General features: G+C 55.2%; 1 protein-coding gene across 12 annotated transcripts in view; it reads right to left on the bottom strand.

Annotated features, from left to right (window-relative positions):
• Window positions 1–7,775: 7,775 nt before the first annotated feature.
• The window catches only part of MAPKAP1 (MAPK associated protein 1), a 236,174-nt gene continuing 228,890 nt past the window's right edge, over window positions 7,776–15,059 (bottom strand). For all 12 annotated transcript variants that reach the window (XM_036260486.1, XM_036260494.1, XM_036260483.1 and 9 more), the window contains 2 exons: window positions 13,618–13,715; window positions 7,776–8,308 (listed from right to left, as the gene is read on the bottom strand). In XM_036260486.1, the coding sequence (XP_036116379.1) occupies window positions 8,183–8,308; window positions 13,618–13,715 (224 nt within the window). In that variant the 3' untranslated portion in view covers window positions 7,776–8,182. The remainder of the gene's footprint in view (window positions 8,309–13,617; window positions 13,716–15,059) is intronic.

The raw sequence follows: 15,059 nt of genomic DNA, 5'->3' as shown, positions 1-15,059 counted from the left end.
GGCCAGGCCGGCCAAGTCACCGGGGGAGCCCTCCTCTGCGGAGCTGATAAACTAACTGTTCATGAGCTCTGACCTTGGCTGGGCTCTTGGCCCCCAGGCCATCCTGGCTCCCCTGACCTGGGCTGCTACTGTGGTGAATCTTCCCAGTACCCCAATAAAGCCACCAGCCACAGCCACTCCATCCTGTAAGGGAACCCCAGGATTCCAGAGCTCCCCGGAGACGAGACGGGCGCGAAGGTTTCTACTAATTTACAGCCTCCCCTGGCCCTTTTCGCCAACGCATCCCAGCTAAGCCCTCAAAAGAGTCAAGGGCTTGAAGAACGCTAAAAATTTAATGTATGTTAAAAGGGTATTAAATTCTAAAGTAAAATTTACATGGAAATATGACATTAAAATATTTTTAGCTTTCAGGAAGCTGGGGGCTGAAATGCTATAATATAGACAAATTTTATCATTTTAAAAAGAATTAGCTTCACAGTATTTCTTTCGTATTCACAGAGTTGATGCATAAAGATGTGAACTCTGCCTGGGGCTACTGGGCTGAGGCAGGTGGGGGCCTGTGAGAGCGGCTGATGGCGGGGCTCCTGTTGGGAGGGCACAGGCCCCCGGCTGGACCCCCGAGCTTCCCTGGGGGTGCTGGGGCTGCCCCTGAGGTCCTGCCAGCAGGGTGAGGCCTCAGCCTGTGTGTTCCCGGGGAATGTGTGACTGGGAACACCCTTGTCACCATGGCTACCTGTTACTGATCCCCTACTGTGTGCGGGCCTATGATATCATCTTATTCACTCCTCATGCAACTCCCTGAAGGTGGGATTTTGTCCCAATTGAGCAGATGAGAAAATGGCTCAGAAAGGTTGAGGCGTAGGTCCAACGTCACACAGCAGGGAGGCAGACTTTCATTCCTTTTGCAGATTCTCAGCTCAGTCTTGAGGCTCTTCGAACTGGCTGCCGGCTCCGTCGCTGATTCCCTGTGGCTGGAGCAGGGCTTCCTTGGCTGCCAGCCCTGGCCTGCCCACCACCCGCGCTGGAGCTCTGGCTGTCATCTCTCCGGGGCCCTCAGTCAAAGCTGGCCTTCCCAGCCAGGTGGGGGCCTGGAGGACACCGAGGGCCCGGAACAGACCCTGCCCAGAGGATGTGCTCAGACATTTGTGGGGTGAAGGGGTGAGTTTTTGTATAGCAAGTGCTCTTTGCCACCACCCCCATGCCAGGAACCCAAATATAACTCAGAGCTGCCTTCCCACCAGCCCCACAGTGGGTTTGACTTTAGGAAGTCGGAGTCCTTTCCAGGAAGGGCCCAGGAGGGGTGTGCAGAGGAGACGGGGCAGGCTGTGCCGTCCACAGTACGAAGCGTGTGCTGGCCCCAGGGCTGGAACTCCCGGCCTCAGGGGCATCATTCATCCTACACTGGCGCCCTCCCTGCCAGTCTCCAGGGGCAGGGATCTGGCTGCAGGAGGGCTGGAGGGTGTGGAGTAGGCACATGTGACCAGACACAAGGTGATTTGGGATCACGGAGGCTGAGCTCACAGGTCCCGGAATGACAGATGAAGGGGAGACTTGGCCCTTTCTGCTCCCTGCCATAGTTTTCAGGAGCAGAATTAGGAGGGGGGACCCTAGGGCGGAACCCAGGGGCTCTAACCCAGCTGCCCCTCCTCCAGCTCGTCTCTGCTCCAGGCAGCGTCAGAGCAGAGAGCCCGAGAGACGCCTCCATCTGCCAGCTCTGTGACCCTGTGACCCAGCAAGCGACCAGCCAGTCTGCAAAGCCCAGTGGCGGCAGAGGTCAGGGGGGAGGGAGGGCCTGGCACTTGGTGGCCTGTTTCCTCCCTGTCACAGCCGTCCTAGGGAACCTGAAGTGGGAGCTAAGCACAGTGCCAGCCCCAGCTGTGCCCCTGAACCCTCACCACGGACATGAGCTCTTACTATCTCCATTTTACAGATGGGAAAACCGAGGCTCCGAGATTAAAGGTGTCCTCAAAAACCCAGCTAGACATGCAGGGCTGGGAATCCTACCCCGGGCTGTGTGACTTCAGGTCGTGGCTGTGTCCTGGTTGCCCCGAGGAGACCCCCAGGCCCTCTGCAGACTGACAGCAGAGCCCAGCAGGCAGCCCTGGCCACCCGGCTGGACACGCCCCTCGGGCCAGGACGGAGTGAGGACAGTGGCTTAGGCTGCGGCCAGCTCGGGTCCCAGGAGAGCCCCCGCCAGGGCAGGGGGCCCGCGCTGGCGGAAATGACCGCTCGCTGCCTGGTGGGCACCTCCGGGAGGTCACTCATTGGCAGTTAAAAATCTATTGTGACTTGTCAGAAAAATGAATAAATGGGCACATTATTTTTTCATTCCAGACCTCAGCATCTGTTTGTCTAATCAGGGAGGAGAGCGGAGAAGGCGGCGAGGGCTGCCGCCGCCTCCTGGAAGTTTACGCGGGTGATGAACAGGCCGGGGACCGGGACCTGAGATATACTCCCACTACGGGGACAGATCTGAGACTTCACAAATCACTCTCTGAACACCCCCTGCTGGGAACACACGACAGGCTTAACCCTTCCCTCTCCTTGGCTGCTGCCCAAGTACAGGGTCCTCCCTCGTGCCTCGGTGGGGCCTTCAGGACCTGGGTGTGTAGGCCGCCAGGGACAGCTGGGGGGCAGGTGGGCGGTGGGACAGGGACTCTGCCACTTCCCTCAGGCCTCAGGTGAGGGGCTCTGTTTCCTCATCTGTAAAATGAGGATTCGGTGGACATGAGGAGGGACTGAGAAAACGGTTACTTACGTGACGGCTTAGTAAGAGGCAGGCACTGACACAGGACTAGCAGGTCGCACCCCACTGTTCCCTTGAAGTAGGCGTCACCACGTGACCGATTCTGGCCAATAAAACGTGAATGGAAGTGGGAGATGACATGTGTCACTTTTGAACCACAGCCCATCATTTCTGTGGCTCATTCTCTAGCCCTCTGTCCGCACCCCAGTCTTTGTAGGAAGCCAAAGTCAGCCGGACCCATGGCTGACTGTGTGTGAAGGGAAATGTTAAGCCACTGAGGCCTTGGGGCTGTTTGTTGCTGCAACAGAGCCCGGACCCTCCTGACTGGCAAACTCATGCGGTCCTCACAGTGCCCCTCGGAAGTAGGACGTATTGTTCCCATGTTATACAAGAGGAAATGGAGGCTCAAAGAAGTAAAGTTGCTCATCCAAGGACATACCAACTAGGAGACAGAGCTGGACTTCAAGCACCATCTGCCTGATGCCAGGGCCTGCTTTTTTCTTTTCTTTTTCATCCTCACCAGAGGACATTTTTCCAATTTTTGTGCAGATAGAGTGGGAGGGAGAGAGAGGAAGAGAGAGAGAGAGAGAGAAACATCGATGTGAAAGGGACACATCGAGTGGCTGCCACCCGCACGACCGACCAGGGCCGGGGACAAACTGCAACCGAAGCACGTGCCCTTAGCGGGAATCGAACCCGGGTCTCTCCGGACCGCAGGCCAACGCTCTAACCGCTGAGCCAAACCGGCCAGGGCTGCTTTTTTCTTTTTAATCCTGACCCGAGGATAGTTTCCATTGATTTTTTTTCAGATAGAGTGGGAGGAAGGGAGAGAGAGAAACATTGATGGGAGAGAGACACATCGATTGGTTGCCTCCCACACTACCCCGACTGGGGCCCGGGATGGAGCCTGTAACCAAGGTACGTGCCCTTGACCAGAATAGAACCTGCGATTCTTCAGTCTGCAGGCTGACGCTCTAGCTGCTGAGCCAAACCGTCCAGGGCCAGGGCCTGCTTTTTGAGAGGGCACTCAATGAGGTTTGTTTCACAAAATGAGTTGGTGAGGAAGGGCGGGTGGGTTGAGTCCCAGAGGGTGGCTCTGGGGCCTGGACTGGATATGGGCCCAGGGTGCCATAACCCCAGGCAAGCTCTCTGTCTGAGGCAGAGGGCCGAGGCCTGGCTCCTGTGTGCCTCCTTCCTGGGCACTGAGGAAGCTGGTCTGGGCAGCTGTCATGGGCAGCTTCTCTGGGCTCTGACACTCAAGGAGGGGACAGTTCGGCACAGCTGGGTCCCCTGTGGAGAGGGTACGACTGGGGAGCACATGACATCCAGGCAGCTGGGTCAAGTGAGATGAGAGTCGACATCTTGCTGCCTTTTATCAATGTTTAGCACCTTCACTGTGCACATACTGTCTCATTCAATCTTGATTCCAGCCCAGAGACGTGGGCATTTTCATCCCATTTTATAGACACGGACACTGAGGCACAGAGAAGTTAACCGTGCACCGAGAGGTTGTGAGGCTGGTGAGCAGAGGCTCTGGGGCTGGACCCAGCTGTGGAGCCTGCACACGGGGCCCCTTCCCAGCCTTCGACAGGTCCCCCTGCTACCCCAACTCGGAGCAGGAACATGGTGCGCCCTGCTTGAACTCAGACCAGGGTTTGGGGAGACGGGATTTGACCCCAGGGCTGTACCCCAAGGCTTCTGAGCTTGAGCTGGGGGAAGCTCCTACTCTTTCCTTCCTCTTCTTTCCATCCCTCCCTCCCTCCTGGACAGAGGGAGCACCATGGCAACTCTGGCAGGTCAGGTGGCAGGAGCCTGTGTCACATGCTGATGTGGGCACTGGGGTGCAGGCGTGGACAGCCAGGAAGGGATGGCTCAGGCAGAGGCACAACCCCCCCACCTCAGGGCCCCCTCTTCAGCCCACACCGAAGCCGCCATCCTTATTGGGCTGGGAAATAAGTGCTGTCGATGCTGTGCCTGGGTCCCCTCGTGGAGAAACAACCCGTGTCTTTCCCGGGGTGGGTGGGCCTTATTTTCCCCTCCCCCCAGGCTGCAGCCTCGCGTTGCCACATCCTCTGGGCCTTGGCGCAAAGCCTTACCTTGTCACAGGTGTCCTGGAGCTCCAGAGGGGAAGGTCACATGTGCAGGGGGACATCAAGAAGCTGTGACTGTCCTGCTCCAACAGGGCTGGTGAGGGCTCTGGTGACAGCCTGGCCTGGTGCCAGCTGCTGCAGCCCACAGCTCAGGCCTCCCGGCCGGCCCTGCTGCCTCCCACCTCCTGTCCTCTGCGGGCACCTTCCCACCCCGGCAGGACCTCACAGCGCTCGCATGGCCTTCGCTGTGGTGTGGCCCGGGGGTCACGTGCCCACTTCTTGGCCTCACCAGACCGCGAGCGTCTTGCCAGCTGAGTCGGGTCTCTCCTCCCCGCCCGGGCCCTGATGTTTTGCAATTCCTGACCTGGGGACCAAGTCACCCTCAGCAGCTGGCAGGTTTTCAGGTACACCACAGGGGTGGAGACCGCCTTCAGCTTTTTAATGTATGAAGAAAGACTCAGAGGGATGTCAGCGTGGTCTTCAAACAGCTGATGGGCCTTCTGGGGTGGCAGGGGCACAGGTCCGGGGGCTCAGGTGGAAGGTGTCAAGAAGCACCGCTCAGTGTCGAGATCTGACACGCGGAGGCCGCAACGCAGTGATGAGTGAGCTCCGGCAGGTGTCAGCGGTCAGCCAAGGGTGACGAATGGGCCAAGGAAAAGCAATGACCTGAGCAGGGGTGAGCGCCCTGTCGCTGGAGGTGTGCAAGCAGAGGCTCAAAGACTGTGGGAGAGCATGTGAAGAGGGGGCTGCACTACATGACTCACAGTACAGGGTGTGGCAAAGTAGGTTTACAGTTGTGAGCATGCAGAGCTTATTCCTGTATTGGTATTTCTTATCGTATTATTTTTCCATGTGAACTATAAGCTGATTTTTTGCCTACCCTGTATTTCTCAGTTCTTAAAATTCTCATTCAGAAACAGAGAAACTCCTGCAAGTTTCGGCAAACTGAAACCACTCGGAGGGAGGGTGGGCTCACCGTGACTCTGAGACGTTGAAGTCGTTCTCTAGAAAGGTCTGCAGAGGTCACCTAACCAGCACCTTTGTTGACAGGCGAGCAAACTCGGGCCTGAGGAGGCAGTGCCTAGCTCAGGGCCAGGCACTAGCTGTGGAGGGCAGAGCCCCACAGTTAAGAGCATGGCTGTGGTGTCTGAGTCATGGTGTGTCCCAGACAAAAGGGGGGACCCTCCCAAGCCCCAAGTCCTCACCTCTGCAATGGAAGTAATGACAGGACCTGTCAGAGGTTGGCTGTGGGTGTTACAGGGGCTCATGCACACAGCCTGCCAGCGGCAGCAGACCCTCAGACCACGGGGAGGCCCTCAGAGGCCAGCTGAGGCCAGGGCTCCAGGGACCCACACGTGGCAAGTCCTGGCTGTGAGTTATCGTGTCGGGTGGGGGTCACACTGGAGTTGGGTCAGGAGGGCTGCTAGAAAGGGGAAGTGGGGTCTGTCAGGTCACTTCCGTTTGCCTTAGGGGTGCTGAGCTCCTGCTGCTTGGTGAAAAGCCTACCCTCCAGGAGCTCACAGTCCTCTCTTAGAGCTCAGGTATGGGGCGTGAGACGGGGCTGGGGAAAATGGATTTTCAAGTCTCAATACCCTGTTGACCAGGGTGGTGGTTAGTGTCCCCCGTAAATTATTCCTCCAGTGGCCATGTACGTAAATGCGAGTGAGCTGCAGCGCACCTACGGCAAGGATGTTGCTGCTGTCACTGACGGAGGTGATTTCAATGGCACCGGAGTGAAGAGGGTCACCCTGTCTTGCTCGGTATTAGGGAGGCCCTGGTGCATATCACAGATGTCGGGGCCACACTGGCTGCCACCCAGAGCAAGTCACTGTAGGGTCCGTCTTCAGGATAACGTCCTGAGGACTTCAAGGATTCAAAGCAACAGGCAAAAGATAGTATTCATATGACTTTTATTTTAATATTGAATATGTCACAGGATTTAATGACCAAAGTAGTCATTTACATTTGTCAAAGATATCTAAATATAAAATTGCTAAAAATTCAAATACAGATAGCAAGCTACAAATAATATTTCTCTTTTGTTCCTGGATGGAAGACATTAGAAAAGGGCTGCTTCTGTTGGCTGAACAAAGAGCAGAATGAAAGGAATTCATTAAAATGACCCCTGTGCGAAGAAATACACTGGACCTCGAGATGCTGTTTCATCACATCTCTTCCTGTAAGACCATTTAAAAACTGTTTGAAACGTAGGTCCTCAGTGAAACACCTGGTCCTTGACCTGGTCAGGGACAGTGAGAAAGGACGTAACCCCAGGAGGGAACCTGGAGGCTGGTGAGGACCGCGGAGGCATCTGGTGTGGCCAGAGGTGTGGTGTCAGGGGACGCCTGTCCTTCCTTCCTGCCATGGAGGCAGGCCTCCTGTGCCCTATGTCTGCTCCCTGCTCCCCGAAGTAGTGAGAAGCAGCCTCCAGCCGGCCTGCACATGGCCCGACTCTGTGAGGAGAGGGAGGAAGGGAACTGAGGCCCTTCCCAGCTGGCAGAGTGAAGAAGCGTCCAGGAAAAATCCACATGCAGGCCAATCTGCTACCGAAGAATGGGAAAGACCACTTCCGGCCGGGAGCTGAACACGACCTGGAGACCCGCCGCTGAGCCTTCGCTCAGCGTCCAGTGCTTCCCGCACCGGGGCGTCCCTGAAGTCAGGAGGAGCTGGACGAGCTGGGGAGAGGCTTCTGAAGGGGACATGGTGCAGTCTCGGACGCACATCACTGGGCCCCTTCCCAGCCTTAGCAAGATACTGTCCTCAAAGCACTGCTCATTTAAACAAATGGCATAGTTACAACTATTGACTAAGCCCTAAATATTTCTTCTGAGCAATCGAGCCATAGCTTTTCCAATCTGCCTGTTCAATATGGGAACAGGTTTTAAAGCGAATAACATAATCAATCCTTTGCCCCAAAGAATGGTCTGTCATACCAACCGTGATAAAAAGTACACCTGTTTATTAAAAGAAAAAAGAAATGTACATTTTTGTTCTTTGTTTGTTTTAAGAAATTTGATCAAGTTGCAAGGACACGTGTGAGCATGGCTATGTACATCCGTGGTGGGGCCGTCAGCAGTGACGATGACTAGGCAGCACGCGCTCCTCTGATGTCATCTGGCCCAGGCACTGCTCATTACAGCCATTGCTACTCAGGCCGATCCTGTGGAAATGTCCCCAGCTCTGTTCTAAGGGGTGCCACCCCTTCCCCAAAGCCCCCAGCCCTGTGCCCGGGAGCCAGGCTGCCCCCCCACCCTGAGGACTGCAGCACACAGGGTGGGCTCTGGGCCACCTGGCCCTGGCAGCCAGGCTCTGAGCCACCGCAACAGACTGAGGCTGGAGGCCACTGTCATTGCTGCCCTGATTTCTTCTCCTTCTGGAAACTGAAGCTTGTACGTCTGTTCAATTTTCTTTGTTTTTGAGCAAAATAGTCAGCCCGGGCAGTGCTTGCTCGTGATTCCAGGATGTAGTTAACCTAGAAAGCAAGAGGACACAGCCCAGTCACTGGCCAGCAGCCAGGCTCTGCTCACCCGGGGACAAAGGGCACCTGGGCGGGGTGCCCTCAGGGCCAGTGGTCTCCTGTGCTTGGCTCCAGTGCTCACAGCAACCTGGCAGGCTGGGGCCGAGCCCCTGAAGGACAGGAAGGCGGAGGCTGGGAGAGGACAAATGCTCCGGGCGGTGAAGCTATTCTGACCCAGAGCCTGTGTTCCTGCTCACACGTGCCACCTCCCAGAAGGCCGAGCACTGGCCTGCCTGCTTCTGCGCCTCACCCCGGGCTTGCACATAACTCCCCTGAGCCCCCCTTTCTTCGCTAAAAGATGAGAACGTCGTAGGAATGAAAACCAAACCAAACCAAACCAAACCAAACCAAACCAAACCAAACCAAACCAAACCAAGGCGCTCTATTCAGCCCCCCAGCAGGCAGAGCCTCCAGCTCTGGTACTTCACTCGGTGCGCACGAGCTCCTCAGCGCGGGCGCCTCTGATGCAAGGGACACGAGGCTCGGGGAGGAGTGCGGAGCTGACCGGGCCCTGCATGAAGAGTGCACAGCAGGGCTCCTGCCCGGTTACGGCCAGACAAGGAGCTCAGCCGTCTGCACGCAGGTGCTCTTGGGGTCTTTTCATATCTGCACACGCGGACCTACCACATGCTGACACACACACAGTCACCGTCGCAGCATCTGCCATGTCTGAGCCTGGTCCCATGCTCGGTTCAAGGGACAAAGGGAAAGTAAGACTTGGCCCGTGTCCTGAGGAACTCACAGCCTAGTGAGTGTGCAACAGTATGACAAGGGCGACAACAGGCTGCAGGAGCACAGAGGGACGGGGTAACTGCTGCGGAGGTATGGGCAGGAAAGCTTGCAGAGGGAATGAAAGAGCTGGGTTTTGAGAGAACTAGGAGTCTGGGGTTCACAAGGGGCAGGGGAGACCCAGCATGCACAAGGCTCAGCAGAGGAACACAACAAGGGGGTGTCCGTGGAAGTGCAGACACTCAGTGGCCGGTCAAGGTGAGGTGGGCGGAGCCAGGGAAGGGCAGGGGGGCTGATCAGAACTGCACCCAGCGCTGAGGGCGAGCCCCTGGCTGGCAGCGGGGCAGCAGGCTGGAGTGCTGTCCGAGGGTTAACGCACTTAACCCTCACCGAAGCCTTCTCGAGGGATGCCGCCATCATCCCCAGTGTGCAGACGAGAAAGCTGAGGCACAGAATAGTAACATCATTTACTCAGGGTCACCCAGCTAGTGCCTGAGCCGGGACCTGGAGGGGTGTCAGGCCCCACCTCTTCAGAGGCACCCCTGCCCGCACCCCGACATCACTCCTGCTGCTCCCCGCTCCTCAGGCTGGCGCTCTGTGAGCAAACACCGCTTGTCTTCACTCTGAAGTATATAGCTCTGACTAGAGACCTGAGTAGTTTTGGGTTCGGGAACCTGCCACCACCTCTGTTGATTCTACTCTGAGGCCACATGTCCTGCACCCAGGGTGCGTGTCATGCTGAGAAGGAACCCGCGGGTGCTCGAGGGAGGCAGTGTGGGGGGGGCACACCTCACAGGGGTTGTGGCTCCGCCAGTGTCCCCTCCAAACTTTCTGCTCTGATAGTCGCTAGCAGCAGGCGTTAGAGGCTGGTGTGCGTGTACCGAGGGCCTGACACGCTTGGCCACGGCCTCGCCAAGTTGCCAGCTGAGAGCAATAAATCATGAGAGCTGCAGGGCTGGGCTGACTCGGGCCGCTACAGACAATGTGTGGAAACGAGGTTTTATCATTCTTAATGAGAGCAATCTTTGGGTTATATTGTTTGCACACTCAGCCAACCTAGTGTTTTCAGTGTATTTTGGCACATACAACTCGACAAAAGCATTTAAAAACGATCCTTAACAAGCCAACTCTTTCCTAAATTTATTATCTTCAGTGCTTTGTGATAATCACATAGATAATTTTAATGGAAGATTAATGTAATAATCAAAAGATAAAAACGCCCTTTGGTCTGCCATTAGCTGGTTAATATGCTGTGGCTTAAAACGTGCACAATTTTATGCACTATAGAGTGTTTCACTCTCAATGCATTTTACAGCTTGAGGCATAAAAATATAGGGAGTTTTCATGGCCAATAAAGCCACAGCCTCCATCACTCGATCATGAGAAGAACCCGATTTGAAGAAACCAATGATTCCTCTGAGGTTCATCTCCGAGCCTGCAGAATTAGGGACCACACATGGCTTCGCTCAACCATATCTCAGAGTGGGAAGGGGCTGGGGAACTCTTCAGGCTGGCTCCAGCTGACCCTCCCCCTCTGTGCTCTGTGGCCCTGAGCCTCTACCTCCTCATCTATGAAATGGGGATAAATGACGTCTAGACTGCAGGCCAGTTGTGAAGAATGAATGAGATAATGCGCACTAAACGTCTTGCATGCAGTTGGTGCTCAATAAATGGGAGACATTAATGTTTCTACACAAAGAAAACCATGATGAGACAAAATAATTCGATGAAGAACTGCCTGTTGTCAGTTTCTTTGACATCAGCCTCTGGCCTTTATTTCTTCCTTCAGTTCGGTCCGAAGTGCTCGTTTTGTGGAAAACACCCAATTCTAGAACCACCACATGCATTACTTGAGACTAAGAGCCCTGAAGAGCCTCTGATGGAAACATTTCGGCCAAACTACTGGACACAGGCAGGGGCTGCCGTCACTGGATACCGGGGAGAAGCTCACCAAGACACCGTGGGAGCGGCAGGTAAGGCTAAGTATCTAAATTGCTATAAAAATCAGAGACGGGAGAAGTGAAATTTAATCTTCCGTCAAGATCATGGTCGTTAGCTCTCTGACTAAATCAGGCCTGGGCACGCTGTGACTCTCTTGGAGTCTCGTGCATGATGCAATATTTCTACAAACATTTGATATGAAAACAGACATTTTAGGGGCGGCGACGGGCCTCAGGGACTTTGCAGGAAAGCATCTGCTTCAGAGAGCATTTGGTCCTGTAAAATGATTTCTCTGCACTTGCTCTTCCACAGTCTCCTACTAAAGTCATAAACCTGTGTTTCTGTCATCAATCTGCTGTTGTGAAAATTATTTTGATGTCAAACACAGGATTATAATTTTACTAGAATCCTTCTCAAGTCTTGAATATTTTAATGCTGGCTATAAAAAAAGCAGAGCCCCTGACGGGGTAATGGAATATTTCTTTACCTAGTCCCTGAATACTCTGCACAAGTTCCCTGTGCTATCTGGTGACAATTTGGCAAGTAACTCTTAGCTCGCTGGTTTTAAGTACTTGGGCAAGCCCTCGGTCAGCGCAACCTGGTCCAGGGGCGGGGATGGGGGGACAACTGTGATCCAGGTGGTCTGTGAACCCGCTCGCCTTCCACCCAACCGACAATGCTATTCTGTCTCGGCTCCAGACTGTCCTCCTAGCAGCAATATCTTTTTTTAATCATCAGATAGAGTGGGAGGGAGAGAGAGAGAGGGAAATATCGACATGATAGAGCCACATCGACTGGTTGCCTCCTGCACGACCGGACCAGGGCCGGGGTCGAACTGCAACTGAGGTACATGCCCTTGACCGGAATCGAACCCGAGACTCATTGGTCTGGGGGTCGACGCTCAAACCACTGAGCCAAACCTGCCAGGGCCATCGATATCTTTTTAATTCTCATCTACTACTTCTGAAAATCTTTTGCAGCCATGAGCACTTTGCCTCAAAACATTTCTGTAAGACAATTCCATTTCATTAAAATCTCCCATTCAACTCCTTAAGTCTACACACCTCTGGGGGGTTATGAGCACAAGTTCTGGTTCTGCCAGTCCTGGTCCGGGCTAAGCTCACTTTTTTCCTGAGTCTGTTTTCACCTAGGAAAAGGGAACATCTGACAGCACTGCACCAGAGCTGTGACGTCGACGAAACGGTGCGTCAGCGCTCAGCCGGCCTGAGCTGCGCAGTCCCTGATGGATCTTTGCTGCTTCCTATTATTATTACCTGACGGCTTCCACGCTTGGGAAGAGAATGAACAGTCATCTCAGTAGGTTCATCACAGCTCATTTGCCTTGTTCTCAAATAGACCTGTGGTGTGGGGCAGTGTAGCTGCCATGACCCCCATTTTACAGGCAGCAACACTGAGGCCCTGAGAGGTGATGAGACTAGCCAGCATCACACAACTCAGAGCCCCTCTGGCTCTAAGACCTGCTCTGCCAAAGCAGCTGCTCTCTTCTCTCTGATCAACTACATTAGAATCAGTCTGAAGAAAGGATTCTGTTTGGAAGTCTGAAAACCACTAGTCCAGGGCACTCAGAGTGTGGTGCCCAGGGCAGCAGCCTGGCAGCACCTGGGAGCATCTTTGAAATGCACACTTGGGCCCTACCCCGCCCCTCCTGAATCGGCAAGACCCCGGGGCAGCTCTTCCCAGTCCAACCCCACTTTGCCAGGGTGTGTGTGGCCTGGGCACAGCCTCCCAGCCACACTGTGCTGGGCCCTGCCCTCTGCCCCTTCACAGGCTGCTTATCCTTTTAATGTGCAGTGTCTGAGTCCTGTGAGAGAGGGGAGCTTTGAGGGCAGGGACTGGTGTCACCGCAGCATCCCAAGCACTGGCCTGGCTTACAAAGGCGCTCGGTGAGCACTGTTGAGATGCAGTGACAGACAATTTTAGCGACAAGTTAAGTGTGTTTAGAACAGGTTGCTGAAATTATCTTGGGCACACTAAGGTGTCTTCAAATAATAACAATTTCCTCAGAGTCTTCCAGGAGCCTCAAGGGGCTCCTGACAGTGGATGGAAGGAAAGAAATGGTGCCTAAAAAGGATAAAGAGTCCTGACTGGTTTGGCTCAGCGGTTAGAGCGTTGGCCCGTGGACCGGAGAGACCCGGGTTCGCTTCCTGCTAAGGGCACGTACCTCGGTTGCAGTTTGTCCCTGGCCCTGGTTGAGGTCATGTGGGTGGTGGCCACTTGATGTATCTCTCTCACATCAATGTTTCTCTCTCTCTCTTCCTCCCTCTCTCCCACTCTATCTGAAGATAAATGCAAAAATGTTCTGCGGTGAGGATAAAAAAAAAAGGGTAAATAAATACACGAAGGCTCAGGATTACTGGAGGGCTGGGAGGAAGGTGAAGGGGGTTCTGTTTTGGTTGAAGTACGGATAGGGCAGCTGACCTGCGGTGAGGCCCTGGGCACAGTACTCACCAGCTACGTTCCTCCTCTGACAAACTGGGCCCACAAGCCTTGTCCAGTGTGAGGAGAAGGCCCGAGAACCAGTCCCGCAGAAGCCAGCCCTCACGCCTAGTGCCCGGGCCGAGGACGACACTCACCTTGAGCATGATTTCATTGACAGTAGCAGCATCAGATTCAAAGTAGAGGTGTTTATAGTCGTGATTGCTTAGATATGTGAGTTTAAATATTGCGTGACCTGGAGGGAGAGAAAAAGCAGTGTTGAGGTGTTAGCTGTGGGGAAGGCCCCACAGGTTCTATCATTCCAATCCCAGCGAGAGCAAGTGGAGGCTGCGTGGCAACTGCTCTCTGCAGGAACAGTGCATTTTCCTCATCATGGGCTGGGGAGAAAACGGACAGTAAAAAATCCAGTTCAATGGCTAGTGAGGTCCCATTCACTCTGCAGGGCATTCATCGCAACACCCCTTCAGGAAGGCCTACGGACCCTCTTCCACACAACTGGTGATATTTTTGAGGTAAAAGACCAATTACCTCCAAATTATTACTGTAAAAATAACTGAGCTTAAAGTCAAATAAATGAGCAACAAGAAGAAGACCAATAGTGATGCCAACATGAGCCATCTCCAGGCCCTGGCTCCTGCTGGGGTGGGGGGGGCCCTGGGCTCATGACCCTGCGTGGAAGGTCGGATGCGCTGGGGAGGGGGAAGGGTGGGGGGAGCCCTGGGCTCACGACCCTGCGTGGAAGGTCGGATGCGCTGGGGAGTGGGGAAGGGTGGGGGAGCCCTGGGCTCACGACCCTGCGTGGAAGGTCGGATGCGCTGGGGAGGGGGAAGGGTGGGGGAGCCCTGGGCTCACGACCCTGCGTGGAAGGTCGGATGCACTGGGGAGTGGGGAAGGGTGGGGGAGCCCTGGGCTCACGACCCTGCGTGGAAGGTCAGATGCGCTGGGGAGGGGGAAGGGTGGGGGGAGCCCTGGGCTCACGACCCTGCGTGGAAGGTCGGATGCGCTGGGGAGGGGGAAGGGTGGGGGAGCCCTGGGCTCACGACCCTGCGTGGAAGGTCGGATGCGCTGGGGAGGGGGAAGGGTGGGGGGAGCCCTGGGCTCACGACCCTGCGTGGAAGGTCGGATGTGCTGGGGAGTGGGGAAGGGTGGGGGGAGGCTGCCCTAAAGACTGCTCTGGAAAGCTGGAAAGCTGGGACTTCACAAAGCCGACCAACCTCAGGGGCTCAGAACCTCTGAACGCCCCAGCCCCAAATTCTCACACCCCTTTCCTATCACCTTCAGAGTAACCATGCCACTTCTGAGACTGCTTCCTGGCCCAGCCGCCTCTCACTCCACTGCCCTCACAGGCCACAGGCCAGCCCATAGTACCGTACACCCCCACCTGCCCAGGCCTGGGATCTCCTCTCACTGACCTTGCGGAAAAACCTGCTGGCCCTGGGGGACTTGGCTCAATCTCCTCGAGCTGAGTCTTCAGAGCTGCACTTCTAGGCACCTTCTCATGCGTCCTCCCACACCTGCAGCCTCCTCCCACACCTGCAGCAGGGCCTGCACTCCCTGTGCCTGTCCTTTGGGCCACTTC

The sequence above is a fragment of the Molossus molossus genome, unplaced genomic scaffold (genome assembly GCF_014108415.1).
Source record: "Molossus molossus isolate mMolMol1 unplaced genomic scaffold, mMolMol1.p scaffold_m16_p_14, whole genome shotgun sequence".
Classification (NCBI taxonomy): Eukaryota; Metazoa; Chordata; class Mammalia; order Chiroptera; family Molossidae; genus Molossus; species Molossus molossus.
Note: the sequence above shows the minus strand (reverse complement) of the source record. Positions and strands in the feature narration are given on the sequence as shown.